Source organism: Merops nubicus, unplaced genomic scaffold (genome assembly GCF_000691845.1).
Source record: "Merops nubicus isolate BGI_N331 unplaced genomic scaffold, ASM69184v1 scaffold47052, whole genome shotgun sequence".
NCBI classification, from domain to species: Eukaryota; Metazoa; Chordata; class Aves; order Coraciiformes; family Meropidae; genus Merops; species Merops nubicus.
The window spans coordinates 2162-17405 of record NW_008596468.1 but is presented as its reverse complement, the minus strand read 5'-3'; the positions used below and the strand labels follow the sequence as shown (position 1 = coordinate 17405).

The window sequence follows — 15244 nt, the reverse complement described above, 5'->3', positions numbered from 1 at the left end:
ATGAGGGGTCGGCTGCTGGAGCCGGTGGGCATCTTCTGGAAGAAGCCCGGGGCCGAGGAGGTGGAGTGCAACGAGGCCGATGCCCAGGAGTTTGGGGAGCGGGTAGCGGAGCTGGCCCGGGTCCGCAGGGTGATGTATTTCCTCCTCGCCTTCGCCGACGGCCTCGAGCCGGCTCAGCTGATGGGCTCCGTGGTTTTTAAAGCCTGAGCCCCTCTTGCTCCACCCTTCTAGTTCCAGCTCTGCTTTTGGCCTCCTTTGGCTTTCTCTCCATTCAGTTCCTGGCTCAGTTTTTATGTGGTTCTTGTTTTTTTTTTAACGAGGGATAGCATCACAAAGCTGTGGAGGACAGCTCGGTGCTCCTGGAGCCCCCCAGCCCTGCGAAACCTTCCCCGTGTGTGCTGTCTTCTGCCCCAGCGATGGGGAGGAGGGGGCCCTGGGCCTCCTGCTGGATTTGCCTAGGGTATACAACTGTGTGCTTGTGACCTCAGCAGGGATTCACCGGCTCTGACTGACGGAGGGGCTCAGCTGGCTTGGAAATGCAAGGCTCCCCAAAGCCCTCCAGCTGTGGCAACTGCACCCCAAAGGCCTGATGCAGAAATAAGAAATTGCCATGCTAGAAAAAGGAGATGCAACCTGGAGATAGCACTGCCTTCCAGTTTCCATCTTAGCCATTAGAAAAAGAGGGCTTGTTTGCGATGGAGTGCTTCTCCTAGAAGGATGCTGAATGCTTGAAGGCTGAAGAGTCTCCTGCTGTGACTGCAGCTTCTCGGTGTCTCTGAAGACCAGTCCCATGGAGGATCACCTTGCTGTGAAGCTGAAGTGCATTTGGACATGCTGTATTTTGCAGATTACAGGCCCACTGGTCATACTGGTGCGGGGAGGTTGAACCGCCCTTGTCCTAACAGCTACCTCCATTTCTTGCTGGGGGTCACTTGGGGGAGGGGGGTGATGCTTCTCATCTTGTGCTGCCTTGGGACTGTTGGTCGTGAGATGGGTCGGAGCAGGGGTGCATGTGTGTGCAGAGCTGGGCAAGTGAGCCAGCAGCGAGTCCCCTGCAGCAAAACCAATTTGTGCATTGTTGTGGCCTTAAAGGGCCCAGGAATCCGTTTATCATGAAGGTCTACAGAGAGCCTCAAGGCTGCAGAGCACTTTGCAAAGCACAGAGCAGGAACCTGCTGCTGCCGTCCCCAAAAATCAGTCTCTCCTACACTCTACAAATGCTGAGGCAAGGAAAGGTGTCTGGGTGGCCATGGGAGCAGAGAGCAGAGATGCTGCCTTTGTGAGCAGGAGGGTGTTTCATGTCTAGCTTGTCCCATGACTGTGAATAAACTACTAACTTTGGATGCTCCCCTTTCCTCCACAAAAAAAAATGGAGAGTACTTTGATTAAGCTTCTCAAAGCCCATTGTTAGAAATGTCCTTTGAAAGAGTCAAGCATTATCACAGTTGGTCCTTTGCCAAGATTGCACTCACATGTGGGTGAGCACTCCTGAAGGTGTGGCCTGAGATTTTCCTGAAATGTGTAAGGAGAGGGCAGTGATGGAAAAGCCAGGACAAGGTGACTGCATCCATGGCCTGCTGACTTGTGTGGACCATCCCCAAAAGAGTCCAGACTCTTCTTCAAAGCTTCCAGAGGGGCAGAATCCACACCCTCCCCATCCCAACAACAGTGCATAAAAAGATACGCACAAGCTCTGACAGGCAGAGAGGAGAATAAAACCAGGAAGAATAGCTACTGGCTGGAGAGATGGTGGGAGATTTGAGTCTTGCCCACAACCAAAGTTCAGCAACCACCAACTCACAGAGCCACACTATGGGCATTGCTGAAGAAGCTGGTGTCTTTGTTTAGACCCTAAGAAATGCTGAATTCAGTGTGGATAAATAAAAGGGGATGGATCCCTGCTTGGCCACAGCATGGACCCACTGTGGGCCAAACCCACTTCTAGAGTCCTGGCAGACTTTCCCACAGGATACCTCTCTTTTTACATCCCAGTGCAGAGCTCCTGACTGCAAATCACATTAGACCAAATAACAGGAGTCTCTGCCACCATCCAAAGGGGTTTTTGCATGCCAGGTCTCACACTATGCCGTCGCTGGTTGCTGGGGTAGAGTTCTTACTGCAGATACCTCGCTGAGTATTGATGTACCACAGTAAATAAAAGACTAGTCAATAGGGTTCCCCTCAAGGGCTGAGGTTCTGTGTGTTTCCTTCACGCTCTTTTTGGAAGCTGCTCCAATCCTGCACACAATAAAGCAGCACCTACCAATTTTCAACTCACTGTTGGTACTCTGGAGCACCTTGGTACCTCCTGTAAAAAGTAAAACGAACATTTGTCTTCTTTTCTCTTTGTGTGAAAGGCTTGATGGAGCTTTTAGCAGTTTTATGTGGTTTGAGGAGGGGTTTGAAGCTGGGCAGATAAAGGGAAATGATCCTCAGGTGGATCTTCCTCTCCATCGGAGTTGGAGATGGAGAGGTGAGTGGAGTGATGTGATTTCTCTTTGCTGCTGGGAAGATGAGTCTCATTGTCCCAGTCACTGAAACTCTCCTGCAGAGTTTCAGCATCCCATAAAGGCTTTCAGATACAGGGGAATTTCTTCCTGGTTTGTACCGTGGCTCAGCAGGTTGGCACAGCTGGGTTCTTCCATACCCTTCCCGAGCTGGCAAGTTCCCACCGGAAGAGACCCTGCTTGGAGGAGTCGGTGTCTACCAACTTGGACCAATAAAAGCCCTGGGCTGGATCCTTGCTTGTAGCTAAAGTGGGGGGTTTTCCAGAAACAAGTGTCTCCGCAGGTTTACAGCTTCATGACAGCAGCCAAAATAAAATAAATAGGTAAATAAACCAAGCAGAAGGCTCTAGCAGCTGGACAAGGGCCAAGGCACAGTGCAGAGGGTCTCACCATGGCTTGGGACTTCCTGAAGAACCTGTTTCCATGCAACGTAACTGAGTCCTGTCCCGTCCCACCCCGGCGCTTGCAGCTGTCTCCACAGGACAGTGATTGGTTGGTTTACTGGAATGTATTTTTCCCCATGGGCACGTTGCAGTTTTTTCTTGCTTAGGTCAAGCAAGAAAAGCCTTTGGGAAGTTACCTTTGGGAGCAGGTAAGAAAAGAAGCAAAGTTGTGGACACATTACTTCAGGTGAATCAGTCAGTACTTGTCAACTATCTGCTACATTAACTATACATGGCCTCACAGCCCACCCTGGCCATGAAGTAAAACCACGTTGCCTTCACCCTCAACAAAAGCTAAGCTGTGCTGGGGCAGTTCCTTGCTGTGTGCAAGGAAGATCCTCCTCGATGTAACATCTGTGGGTGGCTGTGCCCAGCTGTTCAGTGGATACTCTATCCAAAGTAAAGCTGGTGGTGCCTGCAGCCATGAAAGGCTGTGGACTTTGGCAGTTACCTCTTGCTTGTGCCTGCCCCACTGGCACTGCAGGTGACAGGGACACCAAACTTGGGCTCCCTCACCCCTCAGCTGCTCAAAGATTTTGTTTTATCCCAGGCCCTCTTTTCCTTCTTCCAGCACATCACTTCCCCATGCTTTCTTGCCTGAGTATGGTAGCTCTTCATAGAGAAGAGCGGAGATCTTGTGGGGATGGCGATCTTGCTTTTCCCACTTTTATTTAGCAGAGCAGATGTACAGAAAGTGCCTGGTCCCTGTTTGTTGCCACCAGGTGGATGAATGCAACACCACCTCTTGGGCCAGTCAGGTCACATAGGAATCCAGTAAGAGAATCGAAGAAGGTGGCCTCTCTTAGTGGTACCCTACAGACATTAAAATGAACAAATATGTGGTCATAAAAATAAACATTCCTGATTGGACCAAGGACTGTTCTGCTCCGATAGCCTGTCTACAGTAGTAGATGGCCTGTTAAAGTAGATCTTTAGTTCCATCTTCCAAGGCAAGATGAATTCCAGGCTATGTGAGTACATGTTAATCTAGTCTGCATTGGAGGAACCAGGTCCAAAATTGGGCCTCCACAGACTGTAAGCAAGTCCATGCCCCTCATCTTCTTCCTTGCATTTGATATTATCTGCATTGGCTGCAGGATGAGAGTCAAACCCAGCAAAAAGGGGAAGAACCTAGGTGCATGTGCCTCCTCTCTTGCAGGTCATCCCAGACTGGAAGGCGCAGGAATGGAATCCCGAGAAACCTGAGAGCTATGTGGGGATCTTCCACTTCCAGTTCTGGCGTTTTGGGCAGTGGTTGGATGTAGTGATAGATGACCGCCTGCCCACACTCCACAACCAGCTCATCTACTGCCACTCCAACTCCAGGAATGAGTTCTGGTGCGCCTTGGTGGAGAAAGCTTACGCCAAGTAGGTACCTGGGCAGATGCAGGACAAACTGGGACCTGGGCACCCTGGTTTTTCCTCTTTGGTCTTTCATCAGTTGGTTTGCACCAGTGGAAACAACAGCTTTCCTGGGGAGGAGTAGGACATGTCTCAAACAGACAGAAACTTGTAGCTGTGGTGCTTAATGACATGCTTTAAATGGTGGACTTGGCAGTACTGGGTAAACAGTTGGACTTGATCTCAAAGGTCTTCTCCAAGCTAAGCAATCCTATGATTCTGTGAAAACACCCTTCTCTAGCCTTGATTTATCCTCAAAGTAAAATATCTGCCAGCTCCATGTTTAAGTAACACCTCTCCTAGACATTTTAAGTTCCCTTTACTTTGTCCTATGACAGCAAGAGTGCTGCAAGCAGCTTGGGTCTTGTTTTTTCACCTTAGTTTGCTGTCCTCATCCACTGAAAGTTTTGTTACAAATCTCTCTTCTCCAGGCTGCTCCAAGAACTGTCCCAGAGCTCTTAAAACATCAAGCCAGTGTTGTTGTGCCATTCTTGTCACCCTCTTTCAGGTTGTCAGGCTGTTACGAGGCCCTGGACGGAGGTAACACAGCTGATGCCCTGGTAGACTTTACTGGTGGGGTCTCTGAACCCATCGACCTGACTGAAGGGGACTATATTGCTGATGAAGCCAAACGAAACCTCCTCTTTGAACGCGTGTTGAAGGTGCACAACCGTGGAGGCCTCATCAGCTGCTCCATCAAAGTAAGCAAGGGTACCTGTATGGTCATGGTGTCATGGGAATGGGCATTTGAGGGTGCAGTCATCTGACACCGCTGGAGGTTTCTAAATTACATCAGATAAATTATGGCCAAGGGTTCTCCTTCTTCCTGTGAATAGCAAAGGTAGTCAAGCCTGAATGCCAACTGTCTTTCTTCCCCATTGCGATGTCAAAGGGTCCAGATTCATTTCATGCCCTTTCAGTGTTAGGAGAGGATTCACTTCCAGAGAAAGGCATGTTGGTGTCTGCTTGTAGACATCTCTACCAACACTGGGTGCCAGACCTCCCATGATAACCAGCAGGGTAAGCTTTACTGGTTGCCAGTCTGGGAGCTTAGAGACCTCATACAGCAGATGAAGACCAGGATGGATCTAGCACCTAAAATGGCATCTGATGTGTCTGCCAAGGCAACTGGCTCCTCCCCAAGCATTGGTGCTCTTCTTTTTGGCTCGGAGAAACCTGCGGGGAACTCTGAGCTCCTTTTATTCCCAGTCCCTGCAAAGGTGGTCACCTCCAAGTGACCTCTGAGTGGCCACCAACCCTGGTCTGTGTCCCCCGTGCCCAGGCCACGTCAGCAGCTGACATGGAGGCCCGGCTGGGCTGCGGGCTGGTGAAGGGCCATGCCTACGCCGTGACGGACGTGCGGAAGGTCCGCCTGGGCCATGGCCTGCTGTCCTTCTTCAAGTCGGAGAAGCTGGACATGATCCGCATGCGCAACCCGTGGGGCGAGCGGGAGTGGAACGGCCCTTGGAGTGACACGTGAGTTAGAACGGGCGGCAGCAGCAGTGTTTCTGGGTGGGAAGGTCTGGGCTGGAGCAAGCCTGGAGACACAAGGCAGTTTGACTACATCCACAGCTATAGGATAACAGTGTGGGATGCTGCTTCAAGCCGTGTCCTAAACCTACCGTCTCACTGGGGTAGATTCATTCCATGCCCTGGGGCCCCTGGAGGTCAAGAGGGTGGCTGAGCTTGACAGACCTTCTCATTAAGGCTCTGGTGGGTGTTATGGTGAAACTGCCAGCACGTTCATGCCAGTGAAGGATGATTGTAGCTCACCTTCCCACTCCCAGTCTTGTTTCAGCAAAAATTGCACTTAACAGAATCAACCTCTGCCATCGCTGATTTCTGAGTACTGGCCAAACAAAATCTTGCCAAGCTGGGTTCAGCTCCACTGGTTAGGAAGGAAGTTGAACCTCCAAGCCGTGCTGCACTCCCCCCATGTTTGGAGGATGAGCTAAGCAGAGCAGTGGGGGGACTGGTTGCATGGATGGACCTTTAACCAGGCTTCTTGCCCTGAACAGGTCCTGCCAAGGCCAGCTAGCCTCCTGAATTCTTGTGTGTCCCCTTGCCCTCACAATAATGGTCCTGTACTCTTCCCATAGCTCTGAGGAGTGGCAGAAAGTGAGTAAAAGCGAGAGAGAGAAGATGGGGATGACAGTGGAAGACGACGGAGAGTTCTGGTGAGTCCATCCTGGGGTTTTTGTCATGGGCTGTGTCCTCAGAGTCCTTCTAGTCCATGGGGCATGTGAGTCATTTCCATGCGTACAGCTATCCAGAGCAAAAGACCTTCCAAGCCCTGGGATCTTTAGAGAAGGCTCCTCTGTGAGCCCGTGGGTGTTAGCTTTGGATGTACCTGACCCTAGGATTGCAAGCTGCCCTGTATCACATTGGGTCCAAAGCATTTCTCCAGAATACTGGGAACCTGTTATGAATGTGGTGAACTTCAAAGTTCATTTGGTACATTTCAATACAACATATACTCATGTGTGGAGGAAGAGCCACTACTCTGCTGCTCGCACCCCAAAAGAAAGCTCTAGTCTTTAAAATGAAGAAGTGTTTACTGCATGCATGGAGAAGGGTATCTCCATCTCATTTGTTAGTCATCAGCCCTCAGAGGCTGCCTACGCCGTGTCTCTAGCAGGGGATCAGGAGAATCCCTGCAGCAGGAAAATGAAGCAGCATAACCCAGCTCTGTCCTTTGCTGACTTAGGATGACCTTCGAGGACTTCTGCAAATACTTCACGGACATCATCAAGTGCCGTCTCATCAACACGTCCTACCTGAGCATCCACAAGACCTGGGAGGAGGCAGTGCTACACGGGGCGTGGACCAGGAACAATGACCCCTTGAAGAACCGCTGCGGAGGCTGTATCAACCACAAGGACACCTTTTTGCAGAACCCTCAAGTGAGTCACAGAGCAGAGGACCTTCTGGAGCCTTCCCATGTGCTTCCAGTATTTCAATCTCTTGCAGGGACATAGAAGGCCAAAACAGCTACCAGACCTCTAGTAGATTAAACGTGCTCATGACTATTCTCTGGCTGAGACCTCTGGCCCAGCATTCAGGACAACTCAGCCAATCCTTAATCGGGGAGACCACACCCAAGTGCCTGGCACAGAGACTCTTGGCACAAGCAAACAGGAGCTGTGCCCCAGGGTAGCAATGTTAGCTGGTGCCAGTCCAACAGGGCCAGGAACCATTTCCAGCAATTTGGGTGTCTGAATGATCAAATTCCAATGCCTTTGTCCAAACCTTGGCACTGTTAAATTTACCCAGACAGGTGTAGTCTGTAGGGCCATACCTTCTTGCCTGACCTTCAGAAGAAGCCCTACTTGGAATTTCATCTCCTGGAACAAGCTTTTCTGTCCTGTCCTGCTCTGAACTGGGATTCTCAGTAACATGAGAGGAGTTCTTGTGAGTCCTTCATCTAACAAGCAGAGAAAGGATGGTCTGGTCCATTGCAGGAGCTGTCATCAAGGGTGTGACAGAGTTGTTTCCTACTTCCAGCTCTATGTTAGCCTTCAGCTTAGGTCTCTGTGAACATCAATCCCTCCCCCCATACCTTATAGGAGGACTTGTGGCAGACTGCCAGGGGTGAAGGTCTCTGGTATGAGACTGCATCTAGGCTTGCAGGAGTCACAGGATGGGTTGGGTTGGAAGGGATCTTTAAAGATTCTCTAGCCCATGCCCCTGCAATGGGCAGGGACTCTGTGGATTCTGCCAAGAAATTCAAAGACTGGATTTCCGAGTCTTTTTCTAAGATCAGCCCAAAAGATCTCTGGCTTGGCAAGATGATGCTGGTTCCCAGGAGGAGTGGATATGAGCTCTCAGTGCTGGTACTGCAGACAGGCTCTCCCTGCAGCGGGGTGGGTGAGGAGAAGCTGAGGTTAACTTCACTGCGTGTCCACCCCCATCCATGCCCAATGATCCTGTTGTAGTGGAAGTCCTCCCTCACCTTCCTCCCTTTGCTTCTAGTACGTGTTTGATGTGAAGAAGGCAGAAGATGAAGTGCTGATCTCCATCCAGCAGAAGCCAAAAAGGACCAGTCGCAAAGAGGGCAAAGGAGAGAACCTGGCCATAGGCTTTGATATCCATAAGGTAGATAGTGATTCCTGCACGTTGGCCTGAATACTCCCATCAGTTTGTTAGTGGTGGAGTGGTACATCTGTCCTGCATGACCACAGGTATTGTTAATTGAAGCATTATCTGGGTGCCTCTGGGGTGCCTTCAGCACAGCCTGCCCCCTCTGGAGATGACGAGAGATTTTGGAGATGAACAGGGACAGCATGGACAAGTTCTCCTTGCTCAAAGCCATGGTTAGTCTGTTCTCTCCAAATCCTGAAATCCATTAGACTGATCCTTATGTGCTTCTTGCTGGGCCCCTGGTGTCAAGCTGGGGTACAAGAGCCAACAGGTCCCTGAGCCAAGAGGGTTGGGAAAGCCACGTCCACACTTGTTTTCCATCCAGCCCCGCTGAGCCCATCTTGCTGGTTCTCTTAACTCCAGCCCTCCCAGCACTGTGGGCTCAGTCCGTGCAGTGTGGCAGATACCAGCAGGCTGTCAGTCAGTGCTGTCCTGCTGACCATCCCACTGTGGTCTCTGCCCAGGTGGAGCTGAACAGGAACTACCGGATGCACACCCTGCAGCAGAAGGTGGCCAGCTCCATTTACATCAACTCCCGCAGCGTCTTCCTGAGGACGGACCTGAAGGAAGGTCGCTATGTCATCATCCCCACCACTTTTGACCCCGGTCATGTGGGCGAGTTCCTTCTCAGGATTTTCACAGACGTGCCTTCGGATTGCAGGTAAGGAGCAAGAGCAGCCATGGGGAGGAGCTGAGTGTTTGGAGACGGCCCTCTGCTTTGACATGTGGTTTTCCTCACTGCAACTGGTCGTAGTCTTGCCTGGAGCTGCTGTTTGGCTTCCTTTCAAGGGTGGCCAAGAGACAGGGCATCTTTACAGGTCTCACCACAGACATGCAGAGAAGCTCCCACTCTGTTCCTAAGCAAGATGTGGGAGAGCACCCCAAGCTCAGACTGAGGAAATGACAGTGGGGAGGAGAGTCTGACAGTGGACAGTGCATAGTCCTTCCATCCTGCTAGAGCTAGCTCTCTGACCTGCTTGTGGGGCATGGCTGGGCACCTCCTAAGGCCATGTTTTATTTTCTAGAGAGCTGACCCTGGATGAGCCACCGCATACCTGCTGGAGTGGGATGTGTGGTTACCCACAAGTGGTGTCCCAGATCCATGTCCTTGCTGCAGCTGGGCTTAAGAATCAGGACTCCCAAGGAGGTACTGCTCTTCCCCTGCCTGTTGTCTAACCAGCACAGCACACTGTGTTTCTGCCTCCTCTGCCCTCTAAAGGTTCATTTTCATGGTCCTACCATACTCTAGTGCAATTTTGACATCCAGCATTTCTCTTGCATGAAAGACAGTAGCCGCACCGTGCCTCACCATGCCTTGTAGCCAGGCAGAAGACTGTGGCAAGAGCCCCGTGTTCAATCCTCCTGGGGCATCTGGACCAAGAAATACAGGGGTAGTGATGACTTGTACTGGGAGATCACTGAAGTAGGGATGAAAGGTCTAGAGGTTGCGATTAGAAAAGCAAACACCTTACCACCATGGGAGCAGACCAGATCTTAGCCTTTCTCCCCCATTTCCTGAGTCAAGGATGTGTGTTTACTGTGACAAGGTTTAGCCAGGCACTTTCTAGCCAAATTAAAGGTATAAAACTTGAAAACATATATTTAAAAAAAAAAAAAAAATTAAAAACTTAATTACAATGTATTTCTTCTTTGACACTAGCATTATTTTAAGGGTTACATATCACTAAAGCACTGAAAACAATAAGCAGGATCCCTCCTTAGGGCAAGGACCAGCCCAATTTGCCCATTTACCACATGCCACAGAGAGAGTCCTTCCAGTGTTTGGGGAAGGAATTTTACTTTGAGTTGTTTTTTCTTGGGTTACTCACAATAGCTCAGTGTATCTGTAGCAAAGCAAGGAAATCTGTAGCCAGAGGTCTCTGAACTGTTCACACAAACAAGGAGATCTATCTTTCCTTCAGACAAAGGTACATTTGGATTTTGGAGCCACAAAATGGTTTGTTTTTTTTTTTCAGCAAGAGGGCCCTGGGAATGGCTTTATTCCAGCTGTTTTCCAGCTGTTCAGCTCCCACCACCAAGAGCCTGCATGTTTGGTGCTTTCCAATGTAACGGCATCTCTCACATCTTCCAGCCCGGGCCTTTCACACTACTTTGGAAATAGTGATATACAGAGAGGAATTTGGCTCCAGCTGGTGGAACACAAGGGACAATGGGACAGCCCAAAAGGCAAGGCTAGTTTGGAAAAACAGCTGTGAAATCCAGCAGCTGTGTCCCACCAGGGGAGCCAGGTCCTTGCAAACAGAAATCTAGTGAGAAGGTGGTCTGGCAGGGAAAGACGTGGTTCTTAAATCCCTGGCCCTCAGAAGCAGGTAGTTTGTTCTCATGTGCACATTTCTCTTGGACAAGAAAACTCGTCCACCTGGTCTGTTTTTCCTTCGTAGCCACTAAAGATCATGGTGAGAAAATGCTTTCTGGCAGTTAAATTCCTATAGCAATAGCTCATACTCTACTGAAACTCCCCAGACGAGCCCATGTTTTGTAAGGGAAAATGTTCACTCGTGAGGGACTCTGCTGGAAGCTCAGGTACCATTCAGCTGTGGGATGGTAGCCTCTGAACTTGGTAAGAACCTCCAGTTTTGTGGCCTGCTTGTTCCCCTGCCTTGTCTTGTTCCAGCTGGGATATTGTAATAACTTTCCTTTCCCACTTTCTCCTCCGCTTCCCACTCATTTCCCCTGGTTGCTCCTCAATGCCCAATCTTTCTCTTCTCTATGTCTTTCACTACCACCAATGATCCTTTTTGACATTCTGATCTTCTCCCTGAAATCTTGCCCACAGCAGATACTCTAAGAATCATCTGCACCTCTTTAAAAGCCTCTTAAATGTATATCCATCCTAAGGCCCTCCATTCATTGGTTGCTCACCAAACCTTCCCAGTGCTGAAATCATCTTATTTTTGCATCTCATAAATTAGCACATCTTGGCACTTAGTTTTGGCTCAGCATTGTGCCATCTCTCATCAAGTTGACCACCCAGCATTATTTTTACCCCAACATTAGTGGTTATATTGAGACCCCCTGCAGCAGCTGAATCTTGCTAAGTCTAGAAGGAAGATGTGCATAGGGGCAAAAAGCACACTCCCTCCTGAGGTAGTGAGCAATCGCATTAAAGTAAATCCAAGGCTAGCCTGGATGGGAGTATATGAGCTGCAGTGGAAGCTGGTGGGGTTTTGGAGCTTGAAGGCCATTGCCTTCTTGGTGTTTCCTTGCATAAAACAACCTCTGTGAGCCTATTTCTCTTCTCCATGGCTTTATTTCCATCTGCCTTCAGCAGAGCAAATCTTACAAGGAGAGCTGAGCAGGACAGTGTCTTCCATTAAAGATTTATCCCAAAGTTCTGGAGGGTGTGCAGTGATGAAGGAGCGTTTATGGGGCCAAGGAAGAGATGGCTGTTTTGTAGCAGTCCATCACCACCTGGTGCCCAGAGACAATGTCACCTAAGAGAAGTAAGCCTGAGCCCAACAGCTGAGCTGCATGGACATCATCCAGGGTGTGATGAACTCTTTGGCAGATATCCGTCTGCTCTGGTGGGGCAGGGAAGAAAAGTGCTACATGACACTCCTGGAAAAGGGCTCTGAGGACTTACAGAAACCACAACAAAGCCAAAATTCCCTTTTCTTTCCCAGGAGCTGACCCTTACGTGATCATCAAGTGCGAAGGGCAGAAGGTTCGCTCTCCAGTGAAGAAGAACACAGTGTCTCCAGAATTTGACGTGAAGGGGCTCTTCTACCGCAAGAAGCCAGGACAACCCATCATTGTTCAGGTACCCCACAGGCAAGCTGTGAGCTGAGGGATGGAGGCCCTCTCTCGCTTGGAGCCCCCCCATCAGCCCTCTCCTCACACTGTCCATGGTTCCCCAAAGCTGAGCATCATCAGTTCACGCAGCTCAACCTCTCACCACCATGGCTGAGCAGCAACATGTGCATGTCCTTCACCCCTCTCACTCACAGAGTGAACCCCCCACACCTCAACCACCTTGACAGCTCCAGCTCAGAGCATGTCCCAAATAACCCTTCCTGCTCTCCAGTGTGTGACAGTTGGCTGCATCCTTCAAGGAGCTGCCCTGGTATCCATTTTGTTTCCCCAGATCTGGAACCACAACTTAATAAGTGACGAGTTCTTGGGCCAAGTGGTGCTCACGGGGGATCCCAGCGACCGGCAGACAGTGCACACACTGCACCTCCAGGACAAGGGGAACAAGAGATCAAACGATCTCTCTGGAACCATAGCCGTGAGGCTGCTCAGCAGTAACATCCTCACCAATGTCTAAGTACTCAAGGACTCTTCTTCTGGTGCCACATAGGTGTATATAAACATGCACACGTACATAAATACATTATATAGAGATATATATACACACATGGAGCCTACAGACCATCTGCAAAGTGTCTCTGAACTATGCATGCATTCCACTTGAAGAAGCCAATCTTGTGTTTTCGATGTTAACAAACGGTGCCTTTCTTGGGGAACCTCAACAAACCTTCTGCTGGCGACCTCCAGAGCCCCGTGGGATCGCTGTGAGCACCCTGTGTGTCCCAGCAGCTGGAGCACGATGCCCTGATGCTGACTGTTTACAGGGGGCTGGCACACACGTGCCCCCACGCACACGTGTGGCCACCGCGGTCCCACCAGCCGCTTCACGGTGGATTTGATGTGTCTGCTTGGTTTTAGAGTAGCACGCTTGGAGTTGTCTCCCACCAAACTGCCATTTAGTCGCTTCTCTGTGGAGGTACCTCAGCAAAGGAGAAGTGGAAAAATAAGATCAGGGCCTTTTGGATGTCTTCTGGGTATGGGTTTGCATACTGCAGCTGGACAGAGAATGCACCAAGGCAGCCCCAAATCCACAGGGGCAGAAAGACGAAAGGCTCCATCCATGTCCATTTTAGCACCAAACTGTCTCCTTCTGAGTCTTGTTCAAGCCCATGCGACCCTGAAGGATATAAAGATGTCAACAGCCGTGGTGGGAGAGCTGTTCTCTGGGAACAAGTTTTGGAATCAGCCTGGCCTCAGCTCCTGCGTGTGCCTCTTGAACATGCCACGGTGCCTGCTGTCTCATTGTCTTCATGCAGTCCCTATCCCAAAAGCTCATCCCAGTAGCCGGGGTGGTTGCCTGCCTGGGGTCATTGTCTGCTTGGAGTCACTCAGTGTTCAGCTAAGAGGAGATTAGTTCTTCTGAAGGCCAAGGTGTCAGGTCCAAGGGATGGGGAGCTTTGCTCATTTCTCAGTGCCTCGCTTTCTCAACTTCTTTTAAAAAATAGTGGGATTTTAGCTTGTGCTAGCGGAGAGGACAGAAGCCCTGCTCCCAGTGCAGCCTGAAAATGCTGGAGATACTTAATTCATACCAGTGTCCATCTCTCCCCTTTAATTTCCAGTCTCCTGGCCTGCAGGATGAGTCGCACAGTGCTAGAGCCAGTCTCACAAGCTTAACCCAAACACATCCTCAGGGCCACACTCTGCTCCTGTTTGCCATGGACACTTGGTTTATCTTCCTGATTCCACTGGCTGGCAGAATCCATCTTCTTAGAAACCATCCCAGATAAGCCAAACAGCAAAACCCTCTCCGGCCTTTCAGCAGCAGACCAGGGCAGGTTTCAAAGCACTTTTCTTTCTCCTGTTGTTTAGGTTGGGGGTTTTACTCGTGTGCCTTTAAAAATGGTGCAAGTTAAGGGGGATTTCTGGCAGATTTTTCTACTAAACATCTCTTCTGCAGTCTCCTGCATGCAAGTGGAAATGAATACACAGGATGTAACCTTGTAGTCTTGATAGATTTTGGCCTGAACAGAGTCCTTTCCCTGCAAGGACAAGTGACCAGGAAAGCCATCTTTTACCATAGCAAGAAGGGTTTGTGCATGTCCTGCTAAGTGCCCCTGTTCATATTGCAAGTCTGGGGTGTTATTTTTTAAGTCTCTAAAGATCTGCTCAATCTGTAGCATGATAATATGTTCCCCAAACCCACGTGAGCTACCACATTAGCACCAGCTTGGTGCATCCACAAGCATACTGGACAACTTTGTCAACCTGTGCAGGCTGTTGCTCCTCTTTCGTCATCTTCTGAGTTTACCTCCTGTGTTTCTGAACTGGATTTTTGACCAAATTGCATATTTTCTTAGTTCTTGTTTTCCAGGTGGCCCACAGGATGCTCTTTCCAGGTCCCAGTTATACCTGGCTTATGCTGAGCATCCTCCAATTCCTGGTGCCATCACTGGGATCTAGTTGAGTTCAGGAGCTTGAAGAATGGGCTCAAAAGCTACTAGTTTGGTGAAGTGACATTTTGACCCCCAAGACAAAGCAAATCCTTGAATCTGGGCAGATTGCTTGATTTTTGATTTTTCCCTGGGTGACTTGACCTAGGTAGAGATGTCCCTGCTTGTGTAGGGAGGTTGGACCAGGTGACCTCTAGAGGTCCCTTTCAGCCTAAAGCATTCTATGATTTTACTCTGGTTTTGTTCATGGGACTCATCACTGAAAAGAAATGGAAGCGGCATTGTGGGGCTAGAAGGCATGATTTTGGTCTTGGGAAAAGATCTCTCAGGCTCCTGTTCAGCGTGGTACGCGAGAGGGACTCTGATGCCCAAAGGGACCTCACCTGACAGGGAGAACAGCTCTTTAGCTAAGGTAGAACACCAGAGGAGCTTGCACCAGCAGCAGCAGCTGGGGGTAGCCAGCCTGCCTGCATTAGCCTGGTTTTCCCAGAAGATCAGGCAAGTGGTATCTTCAGGAAATGAAAGCCACTTG

At 50.0% G+C, this 15244-nt stretch overlaps 2 protein-coding genes across 2 annotated transcripts in view; both read left to right on the top strand.

Moving 5' to 3' along the window:
• OMP (olfactory marker protein) overlaps window positions 1-207 on the top strand; it is a 513-nt gene extending 306 nt beyond the window's left edge. The window contains exon 1 of the mRNA XM_008936375.1: window positions 1-207. This exon is cut by the window's left edge and continues 306 nt beyond it. Coding sequence (XP_008934623.1) covers window positions 1-207 — 207 coding nt within the window.
• Window positions 208-2425: 2218 nt separating this feature from the next.
• CAPN5 (calpain 5) lies at window positions 2426-12779 on the top strand. Its single transcript, XM_008936376.1, has 11 exons — window positions 2426-2473; window positions 4110-4318; window positions 4860-5052; window positions 5634-5827; window positions 6451-6528; window positions 7059-7254; window positions 8324-8446; window positions 8956-9152; window positions 9517-9638; window positions 12136-12272; window positions 12597-12779. The coding sequence occupies exons 1-11, from the start codon at window positions 2426-2428 to the stop codon at window positions 12777-12779; spliced, it is 1680 nt and encodes a 559-aa protein (XP_008934624.1).
• Window positions 12780-15244: the final 2465 nt, after the last annotated feature.

Coding starts and splice junctions, on each gene's coding strand:
- CAPN5 (XM_008936376.1), top strand. CDS start 2,426: ATGATCCTCAGGTGGATCTTCCTCTCCATCGGAGTTGGAGATGGAGAG. Junction 5,828..6,450: donor AACGGCCCTTGGAGTGACAC/GTGAGTTAGAAC, acceptor CTCTTCCCATAG/CTCTGAGGAGTGGCAGAAAG. Junction 8,447..8,955: donor TAGGCTTTGATATCCATAAG/GTAGATAGTGAT, acceptor GTCTCTGCCCAG/GTGGAGCTGAACAGGAACTA.